We start from the raw sequence: 17,371 nt of genomic DNA, 5'->3' as shown, positions 1-17,371 counted from the left end.
GTTAGGGTTTAAACTCTTTCTGAATTTCCATTGTTAGCAAGCGTTACCGTAAGCTATCGTTACAGGACAATCTGGCAATGTTAAGGTCAGTTGTAAGCTAGCTAGCTAAATGTTTCAGTGTGCATCGTTTGTTTCAAGGCAGTACGCTTCGAGGTGCCGCGCTGTCTATTGGCCGACGCAACAGCCAATCACGGCTACTTCTGTGCCTACACTCCATTGGATCTAGCCTCAACCAACAGGAATCAAGTCCTTTCAGTAGTCGCCGCAGCTCGTTTTGTTCGTTTTAGCTGGTTTCAGCTCGTTTTGTTGAATCCAGGTCATTCGGGTCACAGATGCTAACAGACTGTTGTTTGTGTTTTAGCGCCAGCAAAGATTTTGTGTGGCGTTGATCAGTGCGTCATGTCGTGCTGCATTTCTGTTGGTTGGTCAGTAGACGTAGGTCATAGCAGCAGTCACATTGTGAGATGGTCGTCCTACATTTCTGACACCGTCAGACTTTTGTCCCAGGTTATCTTCGGTTGCAAGACCATAATTACAGCCGTCTTGGAACCAGTCTCACAGTGCGACGTGGGACCACCGTTTTGGAGCCACGACCAAAGATATCGCCAAATTTAGTCATCTTTCATCTGAGACGGCCAAATTCGCACAATCTGTAGGACCTGTGAGGAGGTGAACAGTCTGTAACCATAATGGTACAACAGCGTACAAAAACAACAACTACACGTAATGGATAGTGAAAAGGCAACCAGATGAACTGAAAACATGAGACCTAAAACTCAAGGCCGAACATCTGCCATCAATACAACTTCAACTGAAACAAAACCACTTTGGGGAGCAGGGACGGAGTTTGTGTGTCAGCACACAGGTTGACAACTGACCACTATATAGTGTGATCCCATGTCCACTGACCATGTCCTGACATCATTTTTTTCCTCTTTTCATTTTTCATGACACAATTTTGCGTGGCAATAGTACCCACACACTGTGGTAGCAGCTCACTAGTGTAGCGTGTGACCAGGTTTTAACCAGTCCGAGTCGATGTCAAACCCCAAGAAGGAGACACGCAATCACAACAAACATTACCCCTGGTTCTTTTTTACACAACACATTTATAATTAACTGCAAGACAGGGAAATTTTGTTTTGATTTTTTTCCCCTTTTTTTCTCCCCAGTTTTACCTGGCTAATCACCCCACTCGCTGAGCCATCCCGGTCACTGCTCCGCCCCCTCTGCTGATCCGGGGAGGGCTGCAGACTACCACATGCCTCCTCTGTTACATGTGGAGTCGCCAGCCACTTCTTTTCACCTGGCAGTGAGGAGTTTCACCAGGGGGACATAGCGCGTGGGAGGATCACGCTATTCCCCCCAGCTCCGCCTCCCCCCTGAACAGGTGCCCTGACCAACCAGAGGAGGTGCTAGTACAGCAACCGGGACACATACCCACATCCGGCTTCCCACCCGCAGACACGGATAACTGTGTCTGTAGAGACGCTCGACCAAGCTGGAGGTAACACAGGGATTTGAACAGGTGATCCCCGTGTTGGTAGGCAACAGAATAGACCGCCACGCCACCCGGACGCCCTAAAACAATCAATTTAAATAAACTCAACCACACCATCAGTCAATTTTCAAATGTTATATTAGAGCAAAAGGGAAAGAAAAAATGTCTATAATTCAGTTCACCTTATAAAGTAAATGTACTCCACTTCGGGATTTCCCAGTTATCACTATCAGTTCAATTCAGTTCAGTTCACTACAAAAATACTCCACGTCAGGTTTTCCTGGTCATCCAACAAACAAAACTCAAAACAAGGAAGTATTCCAAACTGCGGTTCAGTTCAATTAACTCACAAACAATCCATAAACCCCCAAAGCTTTAGTCAAGAGGAAGGGGGAAAAAAAGCAAAAACAAAAAGACAAATGGTCCCGCCTTTCGCCGACTCACGTTTACCGTGGTGAGTGATTACTAAGCTGATGTCAAGTCTCCAGAGATGTTTAGCTGACGGATCCTCGACGAATCCCCTGAGATGATGAGGAGATAATTTCTCACGGGGACACATGTACGAAGATAAAACCAACGCGGACTTAACACGGTGCGAAGGTCTGGGTAGGATGAGGAAGTGCAGGTCTGTCTTCTCCCTGCTCTTGCTGATTTGTGCGACTTATCATAAAGAAAGATAAGGGGCCGGTCTTTGCGAAAGCGGGTAAATCACAGTCATATCACTGGTGGACAGGACTGGTGGGTGTGTGGAGGTGAGTGTCAAGTCGAGTCAAGTCACGTTTATTCATAGAGCACATTTAAAAACAACCCATGGTGACCACAGCGCTGTACAGACCAGAGCAGGCTGCTAAAGCACAAATACAAGAAACACCGACTTACACAACATGGCACATACAGCTCGCAGGCACGAATAAACAGCACACGGATGCAGGCAAAAGCCAGAGAGCATGAGTAGGGCTGGGCCCGAATATTCGACTATCTGGATATTCGCTCACCGGGTAGGTATTCGGTTTTCAATTTTGGGATTCGGATACTCGTTTGTGTGGGGGGTTTTTGTGCCAAATGTAGGCTATCAATAATGGTGAACTGTAAAAATACATTTTGTTGGTACATTCTTGTACTTTATTTATACTTTTTAATTGCACTGTTAAAATGTGGAAATATATACTGTGTCATCTCGGGCGCATGACATCCCTCTCTCAGCAGTGATATCACGCTTCAGTTCACTTCAGCCGTTAAAGGGAAAACAAAATGCCGAAGACCTCAGCAGTGCTGTTGTTACTGTAAATGCGTTACGCTGTTCTATTTATTACAGTTCAATCATTTAGTTTTCATTCTTTACTATACTGGTAACTGGTAAAAATAACAACTAGTATTTCTGAGTGACAAATAACACAAACAATAATACTGTAGAACAACAGAATCCTTAACAATTAACGCCTTTAATCAAATTGAAAGACTGTTGCACTGTTATGCCGTCCATCTCAGCCGGGAATGGAGAAATGTCTGGCTGACTCCTTCCTGAGTCATGCCAAACGGCATTCGAGACAGCCCTACAATGGTGATGGACAGGTTGACAGATGAGATCAGGCAGGAGTATCCGTGGACTATGATGTTCGCGGATGACATTGTGATCTGTAGTGAGAGTAGGGTGCAGGTTGAGGAGAGCCTGGAGAGGTGGAGGTATGCACTGGAGAGAAGAGGAATGAAAGTCAGCAGGAGCAAGACGGAATACATATGAGTGAACGAGAGGGAGGAGAGCGGAATGGTCGGGATGCAAGGAGTAGAGGTGATGAAGGTGTATGAAATTAAATACTTGGGGTTAACTGTCCAAAGTAACGGGGAGTGCAGTAGAGAGGTGAAGAAGAGAGTGCAGGCAGGGTGGAGTGGGTGGAGAAGAGTGTCAGGAGTGATTTGTGACGGAAGGGTATCAGCAAGAGTTAAAGGGAAGGTTTACAAGATGGCTGTGAGACCAGCTATGTTATATGGTTTGGAGACAGTGGCACTGACGAAAAGACAGGAGGTGGAGCTGGAGGTGGCAGAGTTGAAGATGATAAGATTTTCATTGGGAGTGACAAAGAAGGACAGAATTAGGAACGAGTATATTAGAGGGACAGCTCAGGTTGGACGGTTTGGAGACAAAGCAAGAGAGGCAAGATTGAGATGGTTTGGACATGTGTGGAGGAGAGATGCTAGGTATATTGGGAGAAGGATGCTGAATATGGAGCTGCCAGGGAAGAGGAGAAGAGGTTTATGGATGTGGTGAGGGAGGACATGCAGGTAGCTGGTGTGAGAGAAGAAGATGCAGACGACAGGAAAAGATGGAAATGGATGATCCGCTTTGGCGACCCCTAACGGGAGCAGCCAAGGGTAGTCGTAGGAGTAGTAGTAGTAGTAGCAGATCAAAGTAAGGTCAATTCTGAGACATATGTTAAAGAGCCTCCATGCAGAGATGGCAAGAGAGAAGGAGCGGCAGAGAGAGCGAGCAAGCGAGACATACAGAAAGAGACAGAGAGTGAGCGAGAGTGTGGGGAATGAAAGAATGAGTGCGCGGGAACAGGGGTGCCTCTGGCTTCCTACCAGGCCCTCATCGATTTCTCATTAGTTAATTCAGACTTCGATTTCATCAGCCCCGGGTGAGGAGGGGCAGCCAATCTAAGGTCACGCTTCTTCTTTGGTCTGTTTTCCCACCAGAGGGCAGATTTCTCTCTCCGTCTTTCTCTGTCTCTCTCTGTCTCTCTCTCTCGTCTACTCGGGTGATGAAGAAAGGAGGAGGATCAGGATTTTGTCATGGAGTTCACGGCTGGTCTCTCCATTCAGACAACAATGCATTTCATTGACCGTGTCCTCGCTCCAATTAGTCTCGATGGAAAATCGCCTATCTGGATCGTACGGCTCATGACACGGAAAGAGATGTTGATTTCTAATTAACTTAAGGAATAAAGGCTTGTTCCTTGGTTTCGGGGCGATGGAGGCGTGATCCCAGCAAGACAAGACAACACGTTCTTGTTCACATTTGATCGATAGCCATGTACGTAGGAACCTGATTCTATGGGATAAAGGACACACCAACACTAACACATTTTTCACAGTCGAGAATATTTAACAGTACCTCAGAGCGAGCATCCATCTATCGATCTGTCTATCTAGATATTAGAATATACACACACAGTGATAAATAAGTTATAGTGATAGACATATATAGTCCACAAACAGCATCCTGATTGGATAGCACGGTCTACTGCATTCATGAATTCGTGCATGTGGGCCACATTCAGGCCCCGTCCTCACTCAGTACGGCCAGCGGGGCAATTCCAAATATCAATAAATTGCTGGTTTCAGAGTTGTTGGAAGCAAGCGAGCCATTTGACCACATTTGAACCAGATCTAGGCAGCATGGTTGCCAAGTGGTTAGTGCGGTCGCCTCACAGCAAAATCAAATCAAATCAAAATCAAATCAATTTTATTTGTATAGCCCAATATCACAAATTACAAATTTGCCTCAGTGGGCTTAACAGCAACACAACATCCTGTCCTTAGACCCTCTCATCGGCTAAGGAAAAACTCCCTAAAAAACCCCTTTAACAGGGAGAAAAAATGGGAAGAAACCTCAGGGAGAGCAACAGAGGAGAGATCTCTCTCCCAAGACGGACAGCGTGCAATGGATGTTGTGTTCACGCAATTTACATAATACAACATTGAAAGAGGATAACAGAATTATAATGGACATAAAATTTATGAAGAACATGATGCACAGGATGCCAAGCAGTGTCCACATGCCAACGGAGCAGTCCAGGACCCAAGCCACGCGACCAGCAAGAAGGTCCTGGGTTCGAGCCCCAGTGTGGTCTAACGTTGGGAGTCGTTCCGGGTCGTCCTCTGTGTGGAGTTTGCGTGTTCTCCCCGTGTCCGCGTGGGTTTCTACTGGGGGCTCCAGTTTCCTCCCACAGTCCAAAGACACGTAGGTCAGGTGAATCGGCCGTGCCAAATTGTCCCTAGGTATGAATGTGTGTGTGTGTCGGCCCTGTGATGGCCTGGCGGCCTGTATAGGGTGTCTCCCCGCCTGCTGGCCAATGACTGCTGAGATAGCTTCCAGCATCCCCCGCGATCCCGAGAGCAGGCTAAGCGGTGTGAATAATGAATGGATGGATGGATGGATGTCTACTGCATGGTTAGTCTGCATTTCCCTCAGCGAAAAGACAGAACCTTTATTTGAGTGGAATGGGCCTCCATATGACCATTCAATTAAATTTCAAAGAGTAGATATAACCTGGGTCAAACTGGACTGTGCTTTGACAACAGTGGAGAGATGGCTAGGAGCGACACGGCCTCTTCATAAACTAAAGAGACATTTGATCCATCAAAAATCTTGTAGTAGGGAAAAATGGTGCAATCAGCAGGCATATTTAAAGGAATATTATATTTCAGTGCCACGGAAATCAGACACGAGATACAACGCTTCTGTTATATCAGGCCAGAAGATCAAGCGGATTGTTGCTGGATAGGGTTTGGTATCTACACTATAACATCAATACCCTGGATGGCTGTGAAAGAGAAAGAGGGAGAGATAGAGAGAGCGAGGGAGAGAGAGAGAGCGAGAGGGAGGGAGGGACAGAGAGAGAGAGGGAGAGAAAGGGGGGAGAGATAGACAGAGAGGGACACAGAGAGAGAGACAGAGAGAGAGAGAGAGAGAGAGAGAGAGAGAGAGAGAGAGAGAGAGAGAGAGAGAGAGAGAGAGAGAGAGAGAGAAGAGAGAGAGAGAGGGATGGAGGGGAGCGGGTGAGTGAAAGGGAGATTGTGTTTTTCACAGCCAGATAAGTGAGGAGAGATGAAAGGGGCCTCTATTGATCTAATCAAAATGTAGAGCGTCCATCGCTGGTGCTGTTCTCACAGAGCGCTGATAGAGAGGCAGGCACACACACACACACACACACACACACACACACACACACACACACACACACACTACATGAACTGTCACAGATGGGAGTGTAGTTGAAACCAAAACTTGAATTACCTCAAAGAAACAGACGCTCACATACACTATTCTTACTACATATTAGACAGGCCACACTACTATGGGCACACACACACACACACACACACACACACACACACGCACACAAAGAAACTCATGGAGAGTGGCTGCTGCTGTTGCTGCCTCTAATTAACTCAGCTTCCCAAACAAAACAACCGTAGGGGCAGAGTAGTCACATCTGGGAGCACCAAACTCAGCATCAATCTGCCACCGCCGACCTGGAGGATGATGGGAAATGCAGACGGGAGGCTCAGGCCAACCAGCAGCCAGCTGCCAAAACGCCGTGCTCCGCGCCAGAGGACACGGAGCAGGCGGCCATCCTGCCAAAACCAGTCAAACCGCCTCGTCACCATCAGATGCGGCGGCGGGGGGGGGGGCGCAAGATGAAATGCAAACGAGAACCCCCAAACACAAACACACACACACAGAGCACATCTCAAGGATCTTGAAATAGAGCCACATGGGCCAGGAGCTACTGACTGATTTAGCATTTGAGTTAATTTTTATTGGGGGACGGGGTTCAGTGGCGATGGAGCTGACGGTGTTGACAGCAGGCGAGGACAGCAAGCAGGAATCGGGAATGTAGGCATATTGTATAGAAGACAATCATTATTTTATTTGATTGTTTCTAATCTGGAACATCACAACCAAGTATTCATTCACAATTTTACAGGAAGGTCTAGAGGACGGCCACTGAAACTAGTCTTGTTTCATCAGAGAACCCTGCCGAGGACAGCTGGAAGCCCCTGAGCCACACGGCAAACCGCTACCACTCCCACTCCCTCTCTCCCCATCACGTCTGCCGCAACCGCTGCAAACACACACTAACACACAGACACACACACACATGAACACACACACATTGTGATGTAGACACTGGAGCTTTAGGCTGTGCAGTGTGGTGCGGTGCAGTACGTGACTGTACATCAGGGAAGTGGATAACCAGGAAGTAGGGGGGAATTAGTGAAACCAAACAGTGTTCTTCTACCCAAGGTGGCAGTGTGTGTGTGTGTGTGCGCGCACACACACATGTATTTGTGCCTATATGTATCTATATATTTATTTGCACTTGTGCAAGTATTTGGCGTGTGTGCACGTGTATATGTGTGCATGTATTCCTCCATGTTTATATTTGCACGTGATAGTGTGTCTGTCTGTTTGTGTGCATGAGCTCTAATTGAGGCTGTGAGACCATTCAGCCTCTCGTTAGCAGCTGTACTGCAGGCTCATGCTCCTCCTCTGGGCTTTGAGCCGGACATGAGGAGCCTGAGGAGTTCCATAAGGATGTCTCCTTTAGACCGTAAGTCGGCGGATGCAGGACCTGACATGGCCGTGTTGGTGTTGTTCCCACAACATCATAATTAATGTTGCTCCAGGACCATCATTGCAACGGATCAATCACGTTGTTGTGATGCTGTGCCTTTGTGACACGGGGAAGAATTCTGGAAAAATACCAAAGCTAACCCAACATAACCTCAACCCTAATGTAGCACACCTCTCAATGGGCACTGCTACTAGAATCGTTACATGCTCAACTAAATTATGGACCAGATATCAGAAGACAAAAGACTCGTCAGGAGAGAAGATGGCCAGCACCACAGAAGTGAATAACTGATAGGTAAGAGAAGGTTTGCTTTATATTCTTTTGTTCTCTTTTCTCTTCTCTTCCGCGCTATGTTTTTTTTCCCAGAAAAGTAGAAAAGCAATACATAACAATAACACATCAAGAATAAAATGATTCAATGAGAATATCTGTAATCCTTACACGAAAATAGTCAATACATTTCTCCTTGCAGGGTAACCCAAGGTATTTCACTTCTGGTGAGGTAAGTATGACTTTAGTTACTTATTGGCCATATAGCTGTAATATAGTATAATACAGTTAATATCACTTTTAAAACCTGATCCCTGGTTTTAAACAGGAAACTAATCATGTTTAGTATAGTGCTTTTATATCAGCGGTAATTGTTTTAATGTAAAATATCAATTTAAATTAATTATTTAAATCGTTGGCTTTCTTCTATTTAGGATCTAATAGGTAGGCTAGTACTTATTCATTTCTTTTAAGGATTTACCATCCTATTTGTCAATTTGTGCCTTATTAGTGTATTTATCATCATGTATTTATGTGCCTTATTAGTGTATTTATCATCATGCCTTATTAGTGAGTGTATATTTACTAGGCTCTGAGTGCCTGAGATGTGCCTAGTTACACTAACCTTAACCTAACACCTACCTTAACCTAACCTTAACCGATAGCTAACCTCAACCTAACCGATAACTAACCTTAACCTAACGTTTACCTTAACTGATAGCTAACCTTAACATAACCGATAGCTAACCTAACCTTAACCGATAGCTAACCTTAACCTAACCGATAGCTAACCTTAACATAACCGATAACTAACCTAACCTTAACCGACAGCTAACCTTAACCTAACCGATAGCTAACCTTAACATAACCGATAGCTAACCTAACCTTAACCGATAGCTAACCTTAACCTAACCAATAGCTAACCTAACCTTAACCGATAGCTAACCTTAACCTCTTCCTCTGTCCACTACTTCTGTCACTCTTAGGTCCACCCTCCACACTTCATAGCGTCACACTACTTAACATTTACATCAGCTGAGAATCACCTGTCAAACATGATGGTGAGTTATAATGATATCTTCAAAAGCCACCTTTTTTCTACCAGAGCCACCTTGTTTGTTTCTTGTTTTCCCTAAATCTGAGCCATCTTGACTGTGAATAGGAGACTAATCCGTATCACAGGCTGGGGAATAGGACAACATGATGAACAAGTTATCAGTCATGCATCTGCAGCCCTAATCGTCCATGGCTCGCAACAGCAACAAGGGCTTTGATTTATCTGCAAGTCTGACAGCAGACGCCTTGCCTAAAATGATTATTTCATTACTATTACTGGTGCTACTTAACATGCATTCCTCACAAATACAAAGACAATCACAAGATGTTTAATTAGACAGGTTGAAAAGAAATAGTCTAATTCACTGCAAACCACTTGACGGAACAGAACACATGTTAAAGCTAACGTACCCCTCTCAATGTGCCATTAGCAATGTATACAGACTCTCTCCCTCTCTATCTCTCTCTCTCTCTCTCGCTCCCTCCCTCCCTCGCTCTCTCTCTCTACTGTGGATCAACAGACAGCATGTTTAGGGGAAGGAATCCAGAGGGGAACTGGGGACACACCCTTGATCTCCAAACCTCTCCAGAGAAACTCTGAAGGTCGAAATATTTTGTGACTGGGCTGGCGCATGCGTGCATGCATTAGTTTGTGTGTGTGTGTGTGTGTGTGTTAGCAGGAGTGACTTCCACGATTTGGCATAAGAGGAGAAATGCCCTCCAAGCATAATTACCACGGATCTCCCCAGTGTGTGCATGGAGTTATCACAGTGTTCGTCTTATGTGAAAGCTGTGATCAGCAAAAAGAAAGACGGGGGGGGGTATGGAAGGAAATAAAAGGGTATTAGGGCCTATTCTCTCACCCTCTTTCTCTCTATTATTGTAATTAGTGTAAAGGGCATATTAGTTTAAAAGACAGGAGGTGGACTTTTGCCATTTTGATTCAGTTCCACGTGGCTCTGCAGCACCCCTCTGCTATCTAACTAGAGTTGTCTGGCATGGACTTGGGTTATTTTGGCACAGACCAGCATGGACCAGCATGGACCAGCATCCCACAAGTCTAATCATAATCCGTGACAGCTGAGACACCGCAGTTCCTGAGCCCAGCACGAGACGGTTTACATGCACACATGTAGCAGGGGTGTTAAGGGAATGCAATTCAGTACTGTCATTCAGTTAGTCTTTCATTCATACAGCTTCATAATGAAGTCCGAGATCTACTCTGGTAGGTGCAGTTATGATTTACTGTCATCCCTTTGGAGTGTCATCACTCCATCTGGATAATTTAGTTCCCTTACTTCCTCTTAGTATGAGAGCATCTCTATCTTGTCTTGTAATATTGAGTGACTCCACCTTGGGTGTTGACCTCTACTGGTCAGCGATGTGAATTACACCACAAATCAAAATCAACAAGCAAATTCAAGTAGGAAGGTTGTGGATACAAAACAATATTCAAACACCAAAAGTGTGTGTGCGTTTGTGTTTGTGTGTGTGTGTGGAGGGGGGAGGAGGATCCATGAATTGTTTAATGCGCTCAAAAGCACTACCGTGGGGCGTCCAGGAAGCGTGGCGGTCTATTCTGTTGCCTACCAACATGGGAATCACCGGTTCGAATCCCCTTGTTACCTCCTGCTTGGTCGGGCGTCCCTACAGACACAATTGGCCGTGTCTGCGGGTGGGAAGCCCGCTGTGGGTATGTGTCCTGGTCGCTGCAGTAGCTCCTCCTGGTTGGTCAGGGCGCCTGTTCAGGGGGGAGGGGGGACTTAGGGGGAATAGCGTGATCCTCCCACATGCTACGTCCCCCTGGTGAAACTCCTCACTGTCAAGTGAAAAGAAGCGGCTGGCGACTCCACATGTATCGGAGGAGGCATGTGGTAGTCTGCAGCCCTCCCTGGATCGGCAGAGGAGGTGGAGCAGCGACACGGACGGCTTGGAAGGGAGAAAAGGGGAGAGGAAAAAAAGCACTACCCTGAAGCAGCTCTTACTGAAATTTACAAATTTTTGATGTTCCTACACTGGATAATTACGCTACATTACACGATATAATTACAACGTGGTATTTTTGAAGCGCAGTAATCCCACATCCATTTCTCCCCTCACATATTACCTGACCTTTCTCATGGCGTATATTACCTCGTGTCTCTCCGTCATGAGCCGGATCACACAGACAGACTTGCTCCTTTTATTGCAGCTTCAGGCGTCGCTGCCATGAAGCTTTTTGCCCTCCAAGTTAAGAAGCGCTGAGGTTTATTCTGAAGTCATGAACAGCATCACAGTGGCCTTCCCGGCTCCGGGAGCATCTGTGGGCAAATCAATGTAGTCCCCGCCACGCCGCTGTAAATATGTATGGAGCCGGGCCAATACGGGGTTATATCTCTCTTGTCGTGTTCTGACGGTGGCACTCCCTCTGAGGTGTCACCTGCTAAATTGTAAAGAGAAGGCGACCGATTTGCATCATACAGCATAAATAAATAAAGTGATGTGTCGCTCTCCGTGGAGGACCGTGTCGTGGGTGACTTGTGGTTTTCATTCTCCTGTGGTCAGCCTCGTAAATGGAGGGGCTGCAGTGAAGGTGCCCTTGAGGGACTTGTGTGTGTGTGTGTGTGTGTGTGTGTGTGTGTGTGTGTGTGTGTGTGTGTGTGTGTGTGTGTGTGTGTGTGTCTGTAACCACCCAGCGGGTGAATCAGGCAAAGTAGGGAGATGTCTGATGTCTCCGCCGACATAAACCGTGATTAGCACAGTTGGGTTCCCAAGATCTGAGTGCCGCCAACAAACCACGCTTAACTGCGCTCTCGCCAAGTGTGCACGCCTGCGCGCGGGGTACGCACACACGTGCATGGATACCGCCCATCTCCAGACTGCAACAAGGAGAAAGACAAAGAGAGAAAGAGAGAGATGGGGAAAATAAGACCGCTCCGCAGGCATGCCATGATTCTTTAAATATGCCACATTACCGACTCATTACGGCCTCTTCATCCTCCCTCTCCACACCACTCACAGCTCACTGACACACACCCTCCAGCAAAGTGCCGCTGTTCGTTTAAAAGGGCCTGAAAATTACACAAACAACTTAATGTTGGGACTTTGGAGAATTTCACTCTTCAAAAAAAGCAGATTTACCCCCCCGCCCCAAAACTGACCTCCCACCTACATCAGCTCATTCAGCACAGAGGCAGCTGGGACCCCATTACAACAGGAACTAATGTGAGAAAGCAATTATTTTACTACCATATAATGCACCACTTCAACACAATGGTGACCTTTCTGTTGCTGACTGCACTTTCTTAAAAAAACACAGCGAATACACAAGAATATGTACTCTCAGCACACAACGTACTTGATTGTCTGTTGCTCCATTTTTCTGACATACACACACATGCACACACATTTATAGACAGACAGACACACAGACAAGATACATTTATACATAAATGCACATACATACATGCATGCATACACACTAGGGATGGTAAGATTCACCGACTCCCATCGGTGCAGCGGCATAAATTAACGATGCGAGTGCCCGACTGAAACATCGGGTACAACACCGCATGAACTCCAGACGCATCACTTCTAACATCTTTGCATCAGTAAATTCCAGTTTATTTATATATAATCATTAGTAGAGGCCCTATACCTTTATTCCCCCCCCCTTTTTTTCCCCAATGGCAAACGGCCAATTACTCCACCCCTCCGAGCCATCCCGGTCACTGCTCCGCCCCCTCTGCTGATCCGGGGAGGGCTGCAGACTACCACATGCCTCCTCTGTTACATGTGGAGTCGCCAGCCACTTCCTTTCACCTGACAGTGAGGAGTTTCGCCAGGAGGACGTAGCACGTCGGAGGATCACGCTATTCCCCGCCAGGTCCCCCTCCCCCCCGAACAGGCGCCCCGAACAACCAGAGGAGGCGCCAGTGCAGCAACCAGGACACATACCCAAATCCGGCTTCCCACCCGCAGACAGGGCCAACTGTGTCTGTAGAGACGCCCGACAAGCCGGAGGAAACAAGGGGATTCAAATCGCCGATCACCGTGTTGGTAGGCAACGGAATAGACCACCATGTTGCCCAGACACCCCGAGGCGCTACTCCAATTATTTAGAAATGTGACCACTGAATTGATATTTAGATTTATTCCTCCTCTCTAAACTGTTTCTCAAGCGCACTCTCTGATCTCCACCGCTGTCAATGGCCCCGCCTCAGCCTCTGTAGTAGCAAGGCATGTCACATTAGAGACCAACATGGGGCAGCAAGAGCTACACTACTACTACTTTTGGCTGTCATAACGTCCTCCTCATCAATGTAATGGGTCACTACAGCGGATCGTCTGTTTCCATCTCTTCCTGTCCTCTGCATCTTCCTGTGTCACACCAGCCACCTGCATGTCCTCCCTCACCACATCCATAAACCTCCTCTTTGTCCTTCCTTTTTTCCTCTTCCCTGGCAGCTCCATATTCAGCATCCTTGTCCAAATATACCCAGCATCTCTCCTCCACACATGTCCAAACCATGTCAATCTTGTTTCCCTTGCTTTGTCTCCAAACCGTCCAACCTGAGCTGTCCCTCTAATATACTCGTTCCTAATCCTGTCCTATTCCCAGAGATAAACATGGAGAAGGAAGAGCTACACATTCCACCAAATTCCTACAGATCAAATGTTTGGTGACACTTCGGATTTTTCCAAGAGACAGAAAATGTGACAAAATGCATGCAATTTGCAAAATATGCCATGCCACTGTAAAGTACACAGGCAGTGAGACTAACTTAATGACCCACTTGAAGCGGAGGCATGGTGGGAGTGTGGAGACGTCTGCCTCCCCCTCAGATTCAGCTCAAACTAGCCCCAGTGGTACTGCTAGCAAGGCTGATACGCAAAGTATCCCAACTTTTTTTCAGGCCCTGCTGGCTAACAGCTCTACCCGTTGTAAGACAATAACCAATGCCATCGCCTTCTTCATTTGTAATGATATCCATCCTTAGTGTAACAAAGAACGAGGGCTTCCAATACTTCCTATGCAATACCTCCTATGCAAGCAAGTATGTAAAGTAAAAATGGCACTTTTTTAGTTAATCTATGATTTGCCGTATGCTTCAGAAATAAAATCAAACCGTACCATACTGAATTGCATAGCATAATTCTTTTGCATGGTGTCGAATCGCATCTTGTTAAATCATGTTGTGTTGAATCAAATTGTGTCGACTCGCACTGCATTGCAACAGGGGTGACTTGTATCGTATCACATTGGTAGTAGAGATGAAACGGTATGAAAATGTCATATCCCGATTGTAGTGACCATATTATCACTGTTATCAGTATTATCATGGTACTGTTAAAATGTGCTGAAAAAAGGGATGCACGATATTGGATTTTTGCCAATATTCAATATGCCATTTTCAAACTCATTTTGGCTGATTGCCGATACCAATATATTTAAGCACATCTTCTTTTTTATTTCATTGACAAAAACAACAAATCTCTCCTGTAGTAGAAATAACCTATGATGGCCTACAGATATTTGCATAGATAAATACACAGACAGATAGATACATAGATAGAATGCACTATATGTTCTGCGGTTATTATTATTAAGTGTAGTCTTCAGTGGCCCGAAAATAAAATTTGTAAATTATGTGTCAACAAAGCCTTAGATTTACTAGAATCATAGAAACTTTTATTGCCATGTTCATTACATGTACTATGACTTTTACTTGGTATTGTTGGTGTGATTACGTCCACCACCACCTCCACTGTCTTCAGGGGGCTTTGCTCGAGGTTGTTCTGGCTGCATCAGGAAGCCAGGTGGTCCAACTCCCGTCTCTGAGCAGACGCGTCACCTTCAGATGAGTCTGACGATGATGGTGTCATCCACAAACTTCAGGAGCTTGACAGATTGGTGTCTGGAGATGCAGCCATTGGTGTAGAGCGAGAAGAATAGTAGGGCCAGGATGCAGCCTTGGGGGGCACCAGTGCTGATGGTCCGATACATGCTTCCCTATCTTCACATGCTGACTCCTGTTGGTCAGGAAGTCAGTGATCCCCTGACTTCTATACCTACATGACCTTCAGCAAATTTTTAAATTTGACCCCAACATAACAAAATCTCCATCTGTCAGGTCAGGGAGACAATGCACCAACACACCACCACTCTGGAAAGCTTTCATTCTGCATCATTGTGTAACCCCCCCCCCCCCCCCCCGTCTCCAACATGCAGCATCCACAGACAAACTGAACTTCGATGATGGAAAGAAGGGGAAGGACATTGTAATTAAAACCCAAACGGCAAAAAAATTCCCATGACAGCTGTGCATATGCAAATCGGCCTCGCCTCTTTGTATGAAGTTTGTCTCAACCAAAACTTAATCAATCCGGGTACATATGAGGAAAAACGTGTAACATAAGGTTGCACAGTTTGTTTGTACGTTTTGTTGTTTTTCTTGCCCCTAACTGATGAATAACCAGTTGGACATTTTAAAGAGTGGCATTGGCAGTTTCCAGAACTTACAGATTTATGGCACTTAAGTTATCACTGAACTCACATCCGCTCTCATTGTTTGTTCTGCCCCTCACGGCACAACCTTTTTTTCCCGCTCCCCTTTTTTCTGTTTGGGTGCTCTGAGCTTGTCATCACGGTGCACCGGCTTGTCCAAGAAACTCAGGGCCCATTAAATATTCATCCCTCCTCATCAATCGCTCCCCGAGTCCTTTTTCAAGGCGGGCGAAGGAAAAAAAAAAAACATTGAATTATTCAGGATCCCAATCAGAGCTATTTCTGGAGACTGCCCTGTCACTGGCGCAGATGAAGCGGCGTGGAGGACTCAGCTGTGTTTGTGTTTTGATCTGGAGCCTCCGTTAGTGTTTTTTGGTAATTACAGACATTTACTGCATTACGCCAGGGTCATCAAACTCCTACTTCCTCCGCTGATTGCAATTTGCCGTCACTGTCACACAGCTCACAGAAGCTTGGATTGACGTGCCGAATGGTGGAAAGACACTCTACCGTAAAGCTTTTTTATACATATGAGTAGTGAAGACAAAGTTTTCAAAACACACGAAAAGCCATCGCTCTGTAAGCCTGCCATGATGTCTCCTCTGATGACGAGAACATCAGAGAACCAGTCAAAAGGCATTCTGATCATGCAGCAAGGAGCAAGTGAGTTCTCTCAGTCCTGTATGAGGCCGTGGACACCGTTTTTCACAGCTGCATAAAGTACAGAAAAGACCTTCCAGAGAGCGAGAGACAGCGAGAGAGAGACAGCGAGAGCTCAAACACTGGAAGCAATTCTCTGAACCCAGAGAACGCTTCGCTCCGTCTTAAGGTCCTCATTTAAAATGGACAGATTCGAGATTATTTCCCAGCCACAGAGGCCACAGAGTAGTACTGCCTCCAACAAAGGATAGAGGGATAACAATGATGACAGGAACCAACATCTTCAACACAAACACATCTTGGTGGAGGAGAGACATGTCGGGATGGTGGAGGTCTCACTCCCATATCAAGTGATGTAACGGATCGTCCTGATACATTCGGATGAAACTGTCTATCATACACACAGTAAGTCACATGAGGTGTGTGCACCTTATGATGGTTTCGTGTATGTGCAGTCTGTGCTGATGGATAATGTAGTGGACTGACGCAATAAAGTCCTCACGGTTTACTATACTGACGGTGTTCCCCTGTTCAGTCTTTCCCACAGTGCCTACACATACCAGAATGCATTGCACATAAGCCTCTGTATTGTTGTCCATAAAGTCCTCTGCGGTAGTGCTGCGGGATGTCAGAAACACGGCTTAGCCGAGAGAATGAGGATGTGTTTTCTGAACAGCATGTTTAGAGTATTAGAAACCCTGCAAGGCTGCATTTAGTTTTTCCGTCCGCCATCCGACATCATGATACGTCACTTGGAAGCCGGAAATAAAACCGTATCACTGCCTCCAGAGATGCAGAAATGGTCGGGAACAACTGCAGGTATTTTCATGTGCTATCCCCATCGCGGATAGTTTGACAATCTGCGAATTATCCCTTAAAGTCAGCCTAAGGGACAGAAATGTTGAGTTTTATGTTTTCTTTATTAATCCCCATCGGGGAAATTTAGTTACTGCAAATTAACCCATCCTAGCTGTGATCTGTGTAGCTAGTAGCAGCGGGCTGCCGCCTTGATGTTGTGCCCCCGGGGGCGGGGGG

At 46.1% G+C, this 17,371-nt stretch overlaps 1 protein-coding gene across 1 annotated transcript in view; it reads right to left on the bottom strand.

Annotated features, from left to right (window-relative positions):
* Positions 1–15,175, bottom strand: part of LOC130131813 (receptor tyrosine-protein kinase erbB-4-like) — a 350,966-nt gene extending 335,791 nt beyond the window's left edge. The window contains exon 1 of the mRNA XM_056301588.1: positions 15,041–15,175. Coding sequence (XP_056157563.1) covers positions 15,041–15,175 — 135 coding nt within the window. The remainder of the gene's footprint in view (positions 1–15,040) is intronic.
* Between the last annotated feature and the right edge of the window lie 2,196 nt (positions 15,176–17,371).

The sequence above is a fragment of the Lampris incognitus genome, chromosome 21 (genome assembly GCF_029633865.1).
Source record: "Lampris incognitus isolate fLamInc1 chromosome 21, fLamInc1.hap2, whole genome shotgun sequence".
Taxonomy (NCBI): Eukaryota; Metazoa; Chordata; class Actinopteri; order Lampriformes; family Lampridae; genus Lampris; species Lampris incognitus.
This window is presented reverse-complemented; position numbering and strand designations above follow the sequence as displayed.